The sequence below is a fragment of the Balaenoptera acutorostrata genome, chromosome 3 (genome assembly GCF_949987535.1).
Source record: "Balaenoptera acutorostrata chromosome 3, mBalAcu1.1, whole genome shotgun sequence".
NCBI classification, from domain to species: Eukaryota; Metazoa; Chordata; class Mammalia; order Artiodactyla; family Balaenopteridae; genus Balaenoptera; species Balaenoptera acutorostrata.
In genome coordinates this window covers 94,176,810-94,195,814 of record NC_080066.1, presented here as the reverse complement: position 1 = coordinate 94,195,814, position 19,005 = coordinate 94,176,810, and the positions used below count along the sequence as shown (strand labels likewise).

The 19,005-nt window shown below is 35.2% G+C and overlaps 1 protein-coding gene across 5 annotated transcripts in view; it reads right to left on the bottom strand.

Moving 5' to 3' along the window:
• Positions 1-19,005, bottom strand: part of UBR1 (ubiquitin protein ligase E3 component n-recognin 1) — a 151,083-nt gene that overhangs the window by 62,212 nt on the left and 69,866 nt on the right. For all 5 annotated transcript variants that reach the window (XM_007173589.3, XM_007173590.3, XM_007173591.3 and 2 more), the window contains 10 exons: positions 17,923-18,021; positions 16,832-16,989; positions 12,367-12,466; positions 11,698-11,826; positions 7,459-7,639; positions 5,226-5,287; positions 4,551-4,661; positions 3,767-3,832; positions 3,406-3,507; positions 1,365-1,428 (listed from right to left, as the gene is read on the bottom strand). In XM_007173589.3, the coding sequence (XP_007173651.2) occupies positions 1,365-1,428; positions 3,406-3,507; positions 3,767-3,832; positions 4,551-4,661; positions 5,226-5,287; positions 7,459-7,639; positions 11,698-11,826; positions 12,367-12,466; positions 16,832-16,989; positions 17,923-18,021 (1,072 nt within the window). The remainder of the gene's footprint in view (positions 1-1,364; positions 1,429-3,405; positions 3,508-3,766; positions 3,833-4,550; positions 4,662-5,225; positions 5,288-7,458; positions 7,640-11,697; positions 11,827-12,366; positions 12,467-16,831; positions 16,990-17,922; positions 18,022-19,005) is intronic.

The following is a 19,005-nucleotide window of genomic DNA, read 5'->3' as shown; positions in this document are numbered from 1 at the left end:
ACTCACTCCTCTTCAAACACTGTAATTTTCAATTTTTTTCCACCAAAACAGTACCCTCTATAAGTTTCGTGCTAGAAAGAACCTTAGAGATCATGTAGATTACTTTCACATTTTACAAATCAAGAATTTGAGACCCTAAAAATGTAAATGGTACACTCTTGATAGTTTATAGCGAGGTCAACACTAGATCTTCTGATTCCTAATCCAAATCTTTTGCTACTTCTTAATGGTTTCTCCATAATATAATCAGAGATTTTACACACACACACAAACGCACACACTTTTAAAAATGATGACTACTAAAGGTAATAAACTTATACTCAGGAATGTAGCAAGTATTAACTAAAAATCAAATCACATAGAAGGAAATACCCAATGAATTTGGGTAAACAAAATAACAGCAAAATAATAGTAGCAATAATAAAATAGTAAAATATAAAACAGCAAAAATATATTAGCAATTTTAATATATAGTATTAATAAGCAGTATTAGAAATTCTTCATATAGTATTCCAAGAACAAACACAAAAATTCCCCTCAAGTGTTTGTAATTTAATAAAGTATGTCATCAACTTAAAAATCTTTTACACATTTTTAATTTGTCCATTTTTTTCAGCAGTTTCCTATGGCATACTCTGGAGTTAATCCAGAAGAGTTAGTGCCTGGAAGATTTACATCTCACTTAGCAATGACAGTTTACCACACTTCCTGCTGAGACAAGCAGCTAGTCCAGCAACTAGCTCCCTGATAAACAAATAAAATGAACCCAGGTTTTCAGATTTGGCTAATGGCTAGAATCCTCACTAGGAAGTATTAATACAAAGCAGTGTCTCCTACAGTAAAGTAAGAAACAAGAGCCAGAATGAGAAGTCAAAAACTTTTACTTAGCTGGTAAGATCAACAGAGACTATAATATAGAATATACAAAAGTAGAAGTATGGCCAATATTTGCACAAAGTAATTTAAAGAATGACTTGATGAAAATTTATCTTACTTAGACGAATAGTACATAGAAATTTCATATATATATATATATATATATATATATATATATATATATATATATACATAAAATTTTTAGCACTCGACATAGTTATTTTACATCTACTTTTCTAACTAGGATAATTATATCCCAGACCTCTACAAACAAGTCCAAACAATTACAAATCAGGTATTGAAAAATGAAGATGTAATAGCTGTGCTTTTTAAAGGGTGAGTTTCTGAACATATCAATCTCATTAGTCACATTAATCTCTAATATTCTCTGCTGTATTTGGCAGAAGAACAAAATAACTTACAGTTCTTATTAATGTTCTCTCTAAAAAGTAACTCATGTTCTATTTCAAAACATGTTTTAATCTTACCCACAATATAGATGAGGACTTGAAGCATTTCTTCTATTAAGGTATTATATTGTTTAATCAAATCCTATAGAATTATAAAAGAAAAAATTAGTTACTTAAGAACCAAAAACCTCCATAAAACATACATTTTTTCTGGATCAGATAGTCTAACTGATCCAGTATTTTCTTTTGGACCACAGCAACAGAGAATTATGAGGTGAATAATTCCCTTTTTTTGACATCAAATTCAACAAGGTTCACAATACTTGGAACGTAGTAAGAACTCAATAACAACTGTTAAATATTATTATTGTTTTTATTATCATTATTTCCCATCTAGCCTTCAGTCAACAAAAGAATTCTAATCTTTAACTTTTCCTCTACTATTGGCTTCCTTCTTATCTGGGTTGGTGAGACAGTGTCTTCAAATAGGTAACTAACAGTTATGGTGAGAGTTCCCTTCCCTAACACACATGTTATTTAAATACTACAGTAAATTAGATATTCATTTTCACTGAGTATAAAAACATGACTAAAAATTAGCTTTGTATTTTATAGCCTATCCTTTGGTCCATTGCAAGTGACTTCTAATTTGAAGAATAAAATAATGTAATTCGGGCTTCCCTGGTGGCGCAGTGGTTGAGAATCTGCCTGCCAATGCAGGGGACACGGGTTCAAGCCCTGGTCTGGGAAGATCCCACATGCCGCGGAGCAACTAGGCCCGTGAGCCACAATTACTGAGCCTGCGCGTCTGGAGCCTGTGCTCCGCAACAAGAGAGGCCGCGACAGTGAGAGGCCCGCGCACCGTGATGAAGAGTGGCCCCCACTTGCCACAACTAGAGAAAGCCCACGCACAGAAACGAAGACCCAACACAGCCAAAAATAAATAAATAAATAAATAAATAATTTTTTTAAAAAATAATAATAATGTAATTCATAAATTCAAAGTAGTCAAAGGTTACTTTATAAACTGGTATCAAGTATTAAAACAATGAAGACGTGACAAAACTCCAGAGACAGATTATAAACTGTAAAAAATGTATTGATAACAAATACAAGTAAAGAATTAATATCTTTACTAAATAAGGAACTTTTACAAAAAACAGGAAAAGGGTGAAGGATAGGAACAGATAATTCACTACCAAAAAGGAAAAAAAAAGGTCAATAATCATGAAAACATGGTCAACCTCACTGATAATTAAAGAATTGCAAATGAAAATTAAACACCATCTTTCATGTATTAGACCAACAAAGATTAAAAATATCAGTACCATTACAGATGTACATACTGCTAGAGAGAGCTTAAATTGGAGTTACTTTTCTGAGAGCAATTTGACAATATGTATTCAGAGTCATAAGAAAGAGTATACTGTATTCTTCAGCAAATCCACTTCGAAGAATTTATCTTAACAAAATAATTAGGCAAGTGTTTAAACCTTGAGGTGCAGAGATGTTTATATGAGCAAAAAACCTGAAAAACCTCTTCAGCAATAGGGGACTAAAGTATAATGCATTCATATACTGCAATACTACACAGCCATTAAAAATTATGATGTAAAAAAAAGATGAGGTTGTTGCATACTTATTTAGTGACAAGAAAAAACCTATCACAATATTTCATTAAGCACAGGAAGCATATTACAAAAATAGTACATATAAAAGATTCAATTTTTCCTTAAAAACAAATAAGACACCAAAACTTTAAAAGTGATCATTTTTAGGAGGCAGAGTTTCATGTGATTTTTCTTCTCCTTTTTGTTAATCTATATACAATCACTCAGGATTGGTTCCAGGACCCCTGCAGATACCAAAATCCACAGATGCTCAAGTCCCTTATATAAAATGGCTAGTACAGTTGGGATTCTGTATCCATGGATACAGAGGGCCAACTATATTCTAATTTTTATAGAGTAAAAAGAATATATGTGTGTATATGTATGTTTTACCTATGTGCCTGATTTTTGGAGATATACATAAATAAATAAAAATCTTAAATATGATTAAAATTTTTTAAATACTATTTCCTTTGGAATTAATTTACATATCAGTTTTTGTCACTTACCTGGTCTTCTATAGATATGGTCTTGTTAAAAGCATCAGCAAGTTCATACCTCTGAAGTACCAGTAATAAGAATTTGTTGGGATCCATTAAAGATGCACCAATCTGTGAAAGACATCAAGTACCATAGTTCTCATGTATTAAATGGAGAAACATTTTGTCTCTAGTAGGACTATGAGAAAAAATTATAAGGTAAATCTGCAGAAGATAATGCAGTAGTCCCTTCTGCTTCTATGATACTATATTCATTTCAACAGTGAGAAAAATTTAAGTAAAGTTAACAATAGTTATAATATCTTCGCTTATTATAAGGAACCTAGGAAGGAAGGTTAAGACAAATATCAGAAGTAATTTAAATAGGTACCTGAAGCATAATGATATCTTTATCATACATTTCTTCTCTGCACTTAACATCTTGGTAATAAAACACCTATAAAATAAAAAGTAGAACAGAAGCTAAAAGAATCATTTTATTTCAAACAGAATTCTCAATAAAAACTATTCTTAAAATTTTCTCTAAACTAGAAACCCCAAGAACTCCTTTGTGGCAAAAAAAAAGCTGTAAACCTACAAATCATTTTAAGGGATTTGTGAGGATGAAGTGAGAAAATACGGCATGAAAATAATTCAGAGTTAAAAATGCTCTATACTAGTTATTACTCTCAACATGCATAACAAAAGAATTTACTTCCCTTAAGTTTAAAATGCCCACTTCAATAAAAGTAAACCATTTTCTACAATCAATCATAACACCATTTTTCTCCCAAGTGGTATCTTTACAAGCCCTGTTTCCCCACCACTTAGGAAAAGCACTTCTCCTTATTTGCTCTAAAACAGAGGGAAAAACTGTAAGATGCCCTTCCATTAAGACTGGTGGTGGGAAGATTACATGTCCCCAAGTAATCTTCAGAAAAGACATATATTGGTGGGATGGTTCCTGGTACTACTGGCTTTCACCTAATCTACCCACTTAACAGGATTAAAGGAGAAATGTCTATATGGCCACTAGAACTTTCATTTCTGAGTTTATATAAGAGAACACAAAACAAATACTCAGCAAAATCCAGGGACACAAAGTAAAACATATAAAAGAAAAAACAAGCAGAAAATGAACACATTCATAGTGTGAACAATAGGCCTTGCCATACCTGGCTAATGAGAGACAGCCCATTTCTTCGCCACATCTCAGCAACAACCTGGGCAACCAATACCAGACAACGCAAAGGATATTCCACTAGTACCTCTACTTGAAAATCCTCCTGAAACAGAGTGAGATCAATTCCATTATTTCTCAGAGGGCTCGGATGTTACGGCACTATACATTGCTCAGTTTTCTCATCTGTAAGACAGAAGGGCTTGAACTAGATGACTCCAAGTCCCCATGATTCAGATTTCAATGTTTTATCATATAGACACAAAATTACTAACTGGGAATTATTCAGGTAGGTTTCAAAATATTCTTTTTCTTCCCCCTCAACCAAGAGGTATTTAGAGGGGACCTCCCTGGTGGCGCAGTGGTTAAGAATCCCTCTGCCAATGCAGGGGACACGGGTTCGAGCCCTGGTCCAGGAAGATCCCACATGCCGTGGAGCAACTAAGCCCGTGTGTCTAGAGCCCGTGCTCCACAACAAGAGAAGCCACCGCAATGAGAAGCCCGCGCACTGCAACGAAGAGTAGCCCCCACTCGCCACAACTAGAGAAAGCCCACGTGCAGCAACGAAGACCCAACACAACCAAAAATAAATAAATAAGTACATAATTTTTTTAAAAGAGGTATTTAGAAATAGAATATAAGCAAATCAACATTTAATAGAGTCACTTACAAAAGGCACAAATTCATGCAGTCTTGAAATAGCACCCAGCCTGCTTAAACGCATATGAAGACCTAAAGGTTAAAAAAAAAGAGAAAAAAATGAGAAAGCAATAAACCCAGCTGATTTCCTAGTTAACTCATCAAGTTTGAAAACTTGTGAGATTTAAACATACGTTTACTGAGTTTAGAAATGACATCTCAGAATGCAAACATTTGATTTCTAATTTTGAAACAGTTTTACTAACATATTTAAGATCCTACATTGTACAAGGTGTGCTTATAAATTATATAAAAATAATATTCTGCCTCTTAAGAAATTATTCTCCTCTTAACCAAGCATCAAAAGAAATAAAAACTTATAAACACAGTCCTACTGTATAGCACAGGGAACTGTATTCAATATCCTGTGATAAACCATAATGGTAAAGAATATGAAAAAGAATGTATATATACGTATAGCTGAGTCATTTTACTGTACAGCAGAAATTAAACACAACACTGTAAATCAACTATACTTCAATAAAATAAAAACAAATAAAAATGAATCTAGGTATTTCTTTTTATAAAAATAGAACTGACATAAAATCACGTCAATTATACCATATAGAAAAATTAACTAAAAATGAATCAAAGATCTGAACACAGGAGCTAAAACTATAAAACTCTTAGAAAATAACATAAGGAAAAGGCTTCACAACATTGGATTTGGCCATAATTTCTTGGATATGACACCATAAGCACAGGCAACCAAAGGGAAAATAAATGAGACTACACCAAATTAAAAACTTTTGTGCATCAAAGGACACTATCAACAGAGTGAAAAGGCAACTCACAGAATGGGAGAAAATATCTGCAAACCATATATCTGATAAGCAGTTAATATCCAGAATATACAAAGAACTCCAATAACTCAACAACAAAATCTGATTAAAAAAGAGACAAAGGACTTGAACAGACCTTTCTCCAAAGAAGATATACATATGGCCAGTACGCATAGGAAAAGATGCTCAGTATCACTAATCATTAAGGAAATGCAAATCAAAACCACAAGGAGATACCACTTCACACTCATTAGGATGGCTATTTAAAAAACAAAAAATAACAAGTATTGATGAGGATGTAAAGAAACTGGAATCCTTGTGCTCTGCTTCTGGGAATGTAAGATGGTGCAGCTGCTATGGAAAACAGTATGGTGGTTCCTCAAAAAATTAAAAAGTAGAATTACCTTATGAACCAGCAATTCCACTTTATGGGTATATACCCCAAGAATTGAAAACAAGCACTCAAACGCATATTTGGACACCTGTGTTCATGGCAACATTATTCGACAATAGCCAAAAGATGTAAGCAACCCAAGCATCTAATGGAGGATGAACAGATAAACAAAACGTGGTATATACATACTATGGAATATTATTCAACCTTAAAAATGAAGGAAATCTGACATATACTACAACATGGATGAACTCTGAGGACATTATGCTAAGTGAAATAATCCAGTTATAAAAGGATATGAGTATGATTTCACTTATATGAGGTACCTAGAGTAGTCAAGTCATAGAGACAGAAAATCAGAGACTGTAGGGAGCAGGGAATGAGGAGTTATGTTGAATGGGCACAAATTTCAGATTGGGAAGATGAAAAGAATTCTGGATATGGATGGTGGTGATGGTTGTACAACAATGTGAATGTACTTAGTGTCACTGAACTATATACTTAAAAAATGATTAAAATAGTAAATTTTATGTTACGTATATTTTACCACAATTAAAAATATAAATATGTACACTTATACAAAGTTGTTAAAAGAAAAAGAAACTGACATGGCCGATTTACACAGAAATGCAAATCAAAGGATGATTAAAGAAAATCTATGATTTCTTTCTTTTAGTGGTGAAAGGAACAGTGGCACAGTGAACACACTGGTGCAATCAGGCAGAGAAGAGGATGAAAAAACAGCAACAAGATTTTCCTATATTTACATTTGGTTAGGCGATAAGTTACCAAGTTAGTTCTTAAGTGTACAGTATAAGGATCCATTAGTTGACCCAGATAACAAAAAGCCCAGGTAGCACCCTTAGACGTTGTGGTCACAGCTCTTTGAAGGATAGTGACAGCTTTTAACTGCAGTATCTGATCCGAGTATGTCTGTGCATACTGAGAACAAAAATAGTACTGATTCTAATATGAATATCTAGAAAACAAAGCTAATCGAAACATGCAAAAACTAAATAAACACTCACCAGCAAGAGTCCTAGAGAGTGGCAGATGTATGCTTACAAGATCTTCAGATACCCTGTAGGATTTAGTTTCCAAAGTATGACCGCACAATTGTACTACTGTTTTGCTACTAGATTTGAAACTTGCACTGCACCTCATCACAGCTTTATGACATTCTTTATAAGCCACCAGTAAGAGTTCCTCCTAAAAGGAAAATAAAAATGCAAATAAATTGACAAGTTATCTACTTTATTACATCATTCAGTAAATATTTACTAAATACAAGCACAAAATTGTTTGATGTGTTACTAGAGCTACATCAACAGGATCTGCAAACCTGTAGGAAATATTATGACAGTCAGACAGACATACATACACACACTTATAATCAAAGTAAAAAATTGTAAGCCACGTAAATGGTATAAACTAATAACCTTAATAGGGAAAAAAAAAAAAAAGAATCACGAACAACTGGGAATACTTATTTGCAAAAGTAGCTTTTGAGGGGCTTCCCTGGTGGCACAGTGGTTAAGAAGCCACCTGCCAATGCAGGGGACACGGGTTCAAGCCCTCGTGCAGGAAGATCCCACATGCCATGGAGCAACTAAGCCCGTGTGCCACAGCTACTGAGCCTGTGCTCTAGAGCCCGCGAGCCGCAACTACTGAGCCCACGTGCCTAGAGCCCGTGCTCTGTAACAAGAGAAGCCACTGCAATGAGAAGCCCGCACACTGCAACGAAGAGTAGCCACCACTCGCCGGAACTAGAGAAAGCCCGTGTGCAGCAACAAAGACCCAATGCAGCCAAAAATTAATTAATTAATTAATTAATTAATTTAAAAAGTAGCTTTTGAGTGGAGTTTGAAAGAATATGTAGAATTTAAGTATGGGGGGAAGATGGAGAGATGGTAGCACTGTAAGCAGAGATACAGAATAAACAAAGAGAAATAAGGGGAAGTATAACTCTTGTTCGGGCAGTGGAAAGGAATAAAAACTAGATAAATCAAAGGGTTTATGGACAGAATTAATGAGCAATTAAACTGGAAATATGCCTTGGCGTTGCCATGTAAAGTTGAATATACTGATACTGTCTGAAGTGTAATAATGTAGTCAACATATTGCTTCAAGAAGAATTAGTGGGTGTCACTGAAGGTGACAGGTTGGAGACAGTAGTGTTAGGAGACAAGGAAACCAATAGAAAGTTTACTACTAAGTTAAGTGTAAGGTGATAAGGGACTCAAACTAGGGTGGGGGCAGTCAGGGCAAAAAAGAATAAACCCACAGGAAATAAGTTACGATTATAAAATAAATTTAGGATAAGGAAGACTCAAATCTGGGTGAGTATGGCAGGGAGATGAGTCAAAGGTCACTTTTTAAGAGTATTTCTCACTGATTTTATCTTGAAAAAAGGAATTCTATAGTTAAATAAAGTTTGGGAATATCTCTCTTAGAAATGAGCACATTAATTTTTTTTTCTTTAAATAAATTTATTTATTTATTTAGTTTTTGCTGCTTTGCTTCTTCGTTGCTGCGTGAGGGCTTTCTCTAGCTGCGGCAAGCGGGGGCTACTCTTCATTGAGGTACGTGGGCTTCTCATTGCAGTGGCTTATCTTGTTGCAGAGCATGGGCTCTAGGCACGTGGGCTTCAGCAGTTGCAGCACGCAGGCTCAGTAGTTGTGGCACACAGGCTTAGTTGCTCCGCGGCATGTGGGATCTTCCCAGACCAGGGCTTGAACCCGTGTCCCCTGCACTGGCAGGTGGATTCTTAACCACTGCGCCACCAGGGAAGTCCTGAGAACACTGATTAATCAAAGGGTTTGAGAAGTTCAGTGGCTTAAAAAAATCATGTTTGATTTTGTTCAACCTAGCATTTCCCGATCTTACATGAACATAAAACTTTTTCCCCCTCAAAAGTCTGTTAACATCTAACACACAGAACACAGTGGCTCTCAGATTTCCTGTATGGATGAACGTATGAATCATGGTGTCATGAACAGAATAAGGGAGTCAAGAAGAAAAAATGCAAGCTGGAAGTAGAATGAAATGATGACAAATCAATTTAATATATTCTGAGTTTGAAATACAAATGTAAGATCCAAGCAGTAATGTGTAGCACACAAACAGAAGTGATTCTATAGTTTGGGAAAGTTATCTTATGAAGTTTTAATTTGGGTGGTAGAAATAAAAGATCTGTAAGAAAAAGAAAACACTGGGGAATGTCTCATTTAGTAGGCAGAAGGAAGTGAGGGAAAAAAGGCAATCATTGATTGAAATGGGTAATCAATAAGAGAAATATTAGGATAAGTAGGTTTGTGAAAATCAGAGGGAAAGAGTTTCAAAACGATTAAGGTTCTCAAAAGAATGCAACGCTGCAGACATTTAAGGAAGATGGGGGACTTAGAAAAGACCTCTGAATTTGGTTACTAAATAGATCCTTTAAAATTTTTTCAAAAAGCAGTTCCTATCAATTGGTAAGGGCAGAAGCCTGGCTCTAAAGAAGTTTTAGAAGCTAAAGAGTGGCGACAGTAAATGTAGATGACTTCAGGAGGTTTTGCAGATGTCAACATGAACACCACACACTTTGACCTCATCTCCAACAATTAAGCATGCCCTTCATAAAGATGAGGGGAGCCAAAAAATATGTGCTGTGGTAGTTGCTGGACAATATTTCCTGTCCTTATCGTTCTATACAGCTGCTGTGCTAGATTAAAGTCTATTGTGTCTGTGAGCGTGACCCGCAGATGAGGAAAAAAGAGAGATAAAATACAGTTCATGAGGTAGCAATGACAAGTAAGGGGGCTTTCATTCTCACTGTTCTTAAGAATAGGAGAGTCCTGTGTGTTTACAGGCAGATGAATGAAAGAGTGGGAAATACCAGAGGAGACAAATGAGGAAGCAAACTCCAGGAAGAAGTAATATAGGTTGGGACCAAGAGCCTAGGTAGAGACATCACTTTTAGAAAGAGGAAAATGAAAGAGATGAATAGTGAAGATATATATAGAAACTTAGTGAATTGACTATAGTGAGATGTACAGAGAAACTGGAGAAGATGAAAGAATTTGACTTAGATAATGTTAATTTTCTCAGAACAGAAATAAATGAGGTCATCTTCTCAAAAGGGAGTCTGGAGTAGGATTATGTGTTTAAAGAGCATTATGGTCTAAAATTATTGCTTAAGGAGGGGACTTCGCTGGTGGTCCAGTGGTTAAGAATCAGCCTTCCAATGCAGGGGACATGGGTTCAATCCCTGGTTGGGGAACTAAGATCCCACATGCCACGGGGCAACTAAGCCCACACGCCGCAACTACTGAGCATGCAGGCCACAACTAGAGAAGACCACGCACTGCAACGAGGAGGACGCATGCCACAGCGGAGGATCCCACATGCCACAACGAAGATCCCATGTGCTGCAACTAAGACCCAACACAGCCAAAAATAAATAAATATATAAAATAAAATTACTGCTTAAGGAAAAACATTAGTTCTATATTTTAAAATTAATTTTCTTGGACTTCCCTGGTGGCACAGTCGTTAAGAATCCGCCTGCCAATGAAGGGGACATGGGTTCGAGCCCTGCTCCAGGAAGATCCCACATGCTGTGGAGCAACTAAGCCCAAGCGCCACAACTACAGAGCCTGAGCTCTAGACCCCAAGAGCCACAACTACTGAGCCTGCATGCCACAACTACTGAAGCCCACACGCCTAGAGCCCGTGCTCTGCAACAAGAGAAGCCACTGCAATGAGAAGCCCGCACACTGCAACAAAGAGTAGCCCCCGCTCGCCGCAACTAGAGAAAGCCTGTACACAGCAACGAAGACCCAACGCAGCCAAAAATAAATAAATTAATTAAATAATTAAAAAATAAATAATTAGAATTAATTTTCTTAATGGTTTAACTCACATAACAAGGCTCTTGATTGAATAAATATCTACATCCCTCCACTGTTGGAATATTTAAAAGTCTAGTCCTAATTTTATTATAATATTCATGTCCAAGGAAAAAATTTATCAATAATTATTTATTAATTGATTAGTGTGTGCTGTATTTTTTAAACTCCACTATTCCCAAAGGTAAATGGAATGCTACGGAGCACATTTTCTAATTAAGTGTAAAAAACTACAAATTTAATAAGATAATTCAAGTATATAAGAAACTATTTAAGTAATAAAACTTTACATCAAGGAAGTTGCAACATAAAACTATACTATTAATAACAATCAGAACACTTAAAAAGGCACGGATCCTTCTAACAAATTGTACTTACATCACAAGCGCACCACTCTTGGAACATTAGTAAAATATTCTTCAATTGCATCTGTATAGCAATGGCAGCCTCCCAGTCAGGATCCACTTCTATGTGTTGCCCAACCTGTCTTCTGATTTCTTCCATTCCCTACAAGAAAAGAGTGGTTAACATATACATATGGGCCCTCTTTCTTTGCTCTTCCACTGGCAAAATATAAAATCATCAGGATTTATATTCATGTATGCGTAGTTTTTTAACATGGCTGTTACACTAGGTCAGAACACACGGGTTCAAATCATAACTGTCACTTTCTAGCTGTATGACCCTGGTCAAATTATTTCTAAGCTATGATTCCCTTATATGTAAAAGGGGGATAATAATAGTAACTACCTCATAAGATTGCTATGAGGCTCAAAAGAAATAATGCATGAAAGTGCTTACTACAGTTATCACATGGTAAGCATCAATAAACATTAACAGTAACAACTGCAGTTAACTAAGCTATTCAGAAAGATCTATTAAAGCAGAATCAGTGAGGCAGTGTTTAAATTTTACTTCTATTTTGCTAGATTTATCCTTCCTCAAATAAAAACCATAATTTGCTCAAAACAAAACAAAACATGAAAGATTGGGGTTAAATTTTTTTTAATAAATTTATCTTATTGATGTACAGAAGAACTATCATACCTGCATACAGGTAAGAATCTTCAAAAAAGATCTAAAGCCTTCAAGGAACTGCATTCTTAATCTTTCCGTCCATACTGCGGGCTTGCTGATCAGGATATACCTATCATTTCAAGAGACAAAGAAACATTTCACTTTCCTATTTTGGGATAGTTTTAAGGTTCTCAGGGCTATAGATAATGTTGATTCATCAAAATTATGAATTCTAATTTCTTGCAATTCTAGGCAGTGCTAGAATTACACCAGCAAAATGTGAATGCTCTACCTATGAGAGGCAGATGTCAAAGCTAAGCCTGACTTCTCCACTCAAAAGTTAGTCTGATTAAGTGAACCTAGCCTGTCACAGCTGGACAACCACAGTACAAATTTTCTAGAACTGTTCATACCCTTCACCCAAAGGACCAGTTGAAATCCCTTCAGCCTCAAAATGCATGTCAAAACTACATGTGCATGATGTATGTTGTTTGTGCAAACTATTTCAGAATATTTTGTTAAGTTATAAAATATTTTTGTGCATTAAAATGACACACTTTTTCCCCTAAAGCATGCAGTCATGAGAATTATAGTAGTTTGGCCTGAGGATTCAATACCTTTGTTGTTGCTGCTCAGTATGTAATGACTAAAGATTTGTACAACTTTGTGTGACTATTCTGCACTGGTTCCCAGAGCCATTCATTCCTGCTACCTGATTTCAGTACCATAGATATACTACTGCTGGTGGGTCAGGAAATTTGGAACAGACTTCCTACCTCCAGGCTTTCTTCGCCCAGAACCCAGAAGAAGGATATAAGCACCTATGTCATCGTGGCTTACATATCAGAATGTATTTGTTTCATAAGATAAACAGACCCATTTTAGCCTATAATTTACAAGACCAATACTTCTTTTGGCTGTAAAGACAATGGCTGTTTTCATATCCAGTGGGAACATGGTTTATCACGAAATAACTTCTCAGGAAGGAATCATTCACAATTATTAAAAATTATTTTGCACTCAGTCAACCCAAATCAATTCCTATTACACACCAGGTATCAGGAACATAAACATGAACCAGACACCCTACCCTTGAGGTTCAAAGTGCAGATGGGAAAACAGATATGTATCTGGACACTGTAATCCAATGTTAAGCTCCCAAAAAAAGGGCACAAAGGAAGTAATGCTGAACATAAAAGACAAGGCAAAAAGATGGAGGAAAAATTAGTTTTATTCGTAAAGATAGTAAGGATTGTGGTTTAATTTTCCCTTTTTTAAATAGCCATTAATATGTTGAAAGTTAAAATACAATCATCAGGACTTTATCAAAGAAATAACTTTGAAATATACTAATTACATTCTAAATCTTTCTTTTAAAGTAAAAAAGACTAAAGTTTAAACTCTACCACAATGAACAAATGGCATCAAAGTTTGGCTGTTTTCTAGAGCACTACTACTCAAAAGGTTGGTTCACAAACCAGAAGCATCAGCATCAACTGAATCTTTAGAAATGCAGAATCTACTGAGTAATAATCTGCATTTTAACAAGCTCCCATAATGATTCACATTCATCTTAATATTTGAGAAGCATTGATCTAGAGAAGAAAATTTACATTTCTAGTTTCACATAGTTCATGCCTGACCCCTGTAGGAGACCTAGGAAGTAAAGAAGATGTAAGAGATAGGAAGAAAGGAAAGAGTAAGGAAGGGAAGGAAAAGAAAAGCAGTCTGCAGATAAAAATAGGTGGTAAAAGCAGTAGAAGGAAAGGGTGGGACAGAGTAGGAGAGGAAGAGGGTGACTTGCATTGAGAACATGCTATACTTTTCAAAAAAGGAAGGAACAGGTTAGAGTAATACAAGGATAATATTCACTTAACAGAACCAAGGTTCAACTGCATCTCTTTTCTAAGTTTCATTTCCATAATATCCCAACAGATACCTTCCACAGAGTGAGTGACAAATGAAACTAAATTAATACAGGTGTATTTATTTAGAATGAGAGAGGTAATAATCCCTTCCTTCTACTACACAGACCTCAGAGTACTGTGTTCATTTCTTGGCATATACCTTAAGTGGTATACAGTCAACTAAAACAGGTTCAGTAGCAAAGGACAATAACGTAGAAGGAATTTTAAACATGAAATGGGTATATTTAAAGAAAATGATGCAACTTAACATAAAAAAGAGTTGTCAGATATGCCTGCTGTCTTCAAATACTTCAAGTTAAATGAGCACTGAGTTGTTCTGAATGGACAAAGGGTGAGCTAGAGCCACATAATGAAAGCTACAAAAAGACACAGTTCAATATAAAATAAATTTTTAAAAGTTGGAAGGGGCTACTCAAGGGTTAGAATGCACTGTTTGAGAGAATGAAAATTTCCTAAGGCAGGCTGAACAGAGCTTCTGCTAGGACCAATAAACTTATTTCATGCTGAGGTACAGTCAGATAAGTAGTATATAAAGTGAGACTATGAAGAGCTACAAATTCTGGAAGAATCTGTATTTTATTCTAGAAACAGTTAAAAGGCATTAAGTATTTGTGGTTATTTCTAACTGATTTAAAAGCAGGGCTTCAGGAAGAAGTGGTGAATGAATAAGTATATGGGGAAATAATAAGAATGACTACAAAATTTCTACAATGAGAGACTGAGAAATGGGGCTCAGTAATTATTTGTTAAATGAAGGGTATATCTGATTGGTGTTTTAGGCCAGGTTTCAGAGAAGGCTTTGTTGTTGTTTATGTAGTCTGTGAAGCTACATAATGTAGTGAAAGGAACATGAGTATTACAGATAAATAGCGTTAGGCTCAAATCCAAATTCTGCCACTTACTAGCTTTGTGACCTTAGGGAAATAATTATAATCTACAAATAAAGATATCACCTACCTTATGAGAATGTTGCAAGAATAAAATGAAGTAAAATAAGTAAAGCTTCTTAGCACATAGCAGTTACTAATAAATAACACAGGACCCTTGTGAGAGTGAATTACTCGAGAAGTCTAGCACAATATCTGCTAATCAGGTCCTCAAAAGACATTAATTTTCCCTTCTCCTTGTCATTAGAGATATCTCTACTTATGTAAGGATGTAGGAGAGAAGTTGTGAGCATCAGAAGAGTGGGAAAACTTTAAAATTACCTTCCCAACCAGGGACCCTAAAGTTTTACCATAGGGGTAAGTATCCAGGGATGTGTTAACTCTAAATTATTTACCACAGAGAATAATTATAGTCAGAGATCCACAAGATAAAATATGACAAAACAATGATGTGATTATGCTCTTCTCTGGATAGAAAAATAACTCTGTTATAAGAATACTTCAGAGTAATGAGAACCACAGAAAGAGATTTTTCCTATACAGTAGACCAAAGGAATGATAAATACACTGATTTAACACTAAACTTTAAGTACTGCCATTTGGAGTTTTTGTATATTTTTTGTTTGTTTGTTTTGCATAATGTAAATTATGCATAATTTGTGAATCACACTGGCTAAATGGTAATTCACTACTGAACTCATCACCATCTCAACTTGTACTGAAGATATGATAACATAACGATTTACTGAACTTTAAAGAATTACATGTCATAATCATATTTAGAAATTGCAGAATTTGAAAGGGTCTGGAAACATTTTTCTCAGTAATATCAAGGATCCAATGCATAGTTCCAGAAATCTGTCAAATGTATTTTTCTAACTAGACTAAGCTGTTTCTAGGTTGGTTTAGAAACTTGTTTCCAGCTCTCTATACTTTACATGGTCACTAGAAGAAGTGGACAAAATTAGAATGATTTTATTCACATAGGGACTAGAATAAGTAATCATATATATCTTAGAGCTCTTTTTTTAATAGCGAACTAAATGAAACATATTTTGTCTTAATATATTCTTAAAATAACTGTTTAAGTTTATGATTTATTGAATACTTTATACAGCATAATCCTTATAGTAGTCACCATCTATTTCTAAAAAAATTAGAAATTTATTTCCTTTTAGGTCCAATGATCCCAAATGTGATCTATCATATGATTCCAACTTTAGTTTAAAAGGAAACTCCATTCTCTTCAGGGAGAAAAACTTAAGAAACCCCTGATGAATACTTGGTCATATGTATGAAAAAGGGAGTTAAAAAAATTCACATCAACAAGATCATCTGAAACTAAGCACAAAGAGACTATGCAAGAGGGGCAGAACCAAAATACATGAGTGGAAGTGAGTGGAAGGCATGGTGACTATCATGGAGATTCATTTGGTGACCCCAAGAGACCCTAAGTTCCTGTGAGAGGCCCTTCCTCAGTACCTTCTTTACTGACCTGATTTTAACTCTATAAGAAGCCTTCACTTAAAACATTTATTGCCATCACAGTAATAGTTCTCTGTACTTGCCATCATTATAAAGATTCCAAGATAACCAAAAGGATCAGATGTTTATTTATAGGACAGAATAAAGACAACTGTGTTTAACAGGTACCCTCACCTTTTTACTCGAACAACTTACTTTAGATCACATATTACTGCATATACTCTTCCCAATTTGTCCTGGCTATAACCCTGGAAGTTGAATTTATTGTTCCTATCCAAGTACTCAGGCAAAACTTCCAGCAGAGTTTCAGTGATGACAGAGATAACATTTTGCTCTTCAATAAGATGTCGAGCCTGCAGAACATGTGAAGAATATTGTCTTTAGTATTAACTCATTATAGTATGGACTTTATTTATTTATTCATTTGGTTGGTAAGTTGTTTTGAATAAATGTTTGTTGAGCATCAAACACACTCCTCAGTCTCACAGGATAGCAATTTCTGAGAAATTATTTTCCAAAAGTAAAAATTCCCTACTCCTCAGCAACTAGAAAACACCTGTCTGAACACCCCAAGCCCATTACACAGGTTATTTACATGAATGTTTACCACTGTTAATCACACAGTGAGCAAAGTAGAACAAACAGATATACTTCAGGCTTCTGTCATATATATTTTCTATTCTGACATCTCCCCCTTACTAGCAATCCAATTTCTCTTCCCCATTCTTTCCTCTGGCCTTTGAAAAGAGAAAGTAGGAACTTTCCAGAAGAAACAGGAAAAGTAGTAGTATAAAAAGGAAGCAGAATCCTCCACCCTCCTCCTCCCAAGCCTATGCAGCTCCATCTCATGCAAATGCTCAACAGTTATACTCTCCTCCTGCTTTGTTTTATCTTACTCTATTCCCCCAACCCTAACAACAACGATAAAAAAAAAAAAAACTAAAGAACAAAAGAATAGCAAAAAAAATTTTTTTTGGTATTAAAAAGTCACTGGTCCTAAGTTACTCTAGACACTGAGAAACCATCTCTAGGTTTCACCTGCAGGAATGAGCACTTTCGGACCAAGGTAGTGCCATCACTCCCACTCCACAAATTACCTAGCCCTTGGGTATCATTAAAGCATTTTCACATGCAGATACCACTGAAGCATTATTCAATTTTCCACGTGTAATTAGACCAACATAGTGACTCAGAAATTGTTTTAATTCAATTCAACACTAACTAAAATTCTTAAATAATAAAATAAATATTACTTAGAAAGATTGCCAAGACTAATCAATACATACCAAAGTAGGAACAGTAAACATCTGAACTGAGAGTGCAGTTATAGAGATACTTCTGTCATGATCATCACTGATATAGTCTTTCTGTAGCTGCTTATAATACTGGAAGATAAAACAATAAGTGGAGAAGCAATTATAAATAAGTACTGAAAACTTTTAAAATCCCAATTTTAACAGCTGCTACATTTGTTCCTATGTATAAGATGGCAAGTATTATAACTCCTATTTATTAAGGGGAGATACTATGGTCAACAAAAATTTACTAGAAAGAGAATAACAAAAGACTGAATATGAATTCAGCTACCCAACCTAGCATAGTTGGATAGTGAGAACTATTTAAAAAAAACACAACAAACATACACACACACACACACACACACACACACACACACACACACACAGGTAAAAATCACAGAGGACTGCAAAGGTGCAGTATATACTTTCTCCAAACAGAATCTGGGGCAATCTTTAGCAGATTTTACCCCAATGGAATAGGGCAGGGACTATATTGAAAGTATTTAAAGGCTGATATGACCCAGAAAACCAACCATCAGATTCAATCCAGCCTTAAACAGAATGGATGCTGGCTGTACATAACTTCTTATACATACTGGTGCATACCAACTGAAAATCAATCCTGATATCTTGGGAGAACAAAAATAATAATACATCCAGTCATGCATCAAGCATCTATTATATGTAAGCACAGTGTTAGATCCTTGACCTACATATTTAATTTCAACCATTAGGATTCATACAAAGTTTAAGAGGTAACCATGGTATACAGAAAAATATCATGTAAGGAGGGAGAACTGCTGTTGTATAAGGAAAAAACTTCATTTCAGATCACAGATATGGTCCAATATTCTATCTCTAATGAGTTTTAGAAGAATAGAGTTGATAATTTGAGTTGTCATCACCTTTAAAGAAACCAAATGTCTTAGTTGCTTTTAACAATCTACTTATAAAATCCAGGAAGCGCAGGTATCTTATCCCACAGTATCATTTGCCTATGACAATCATTATTTCACTCTCTGCTTCCAATTCCATCCTGGGTCTACCTCTGTCCTAAGTTTTACAGAATTT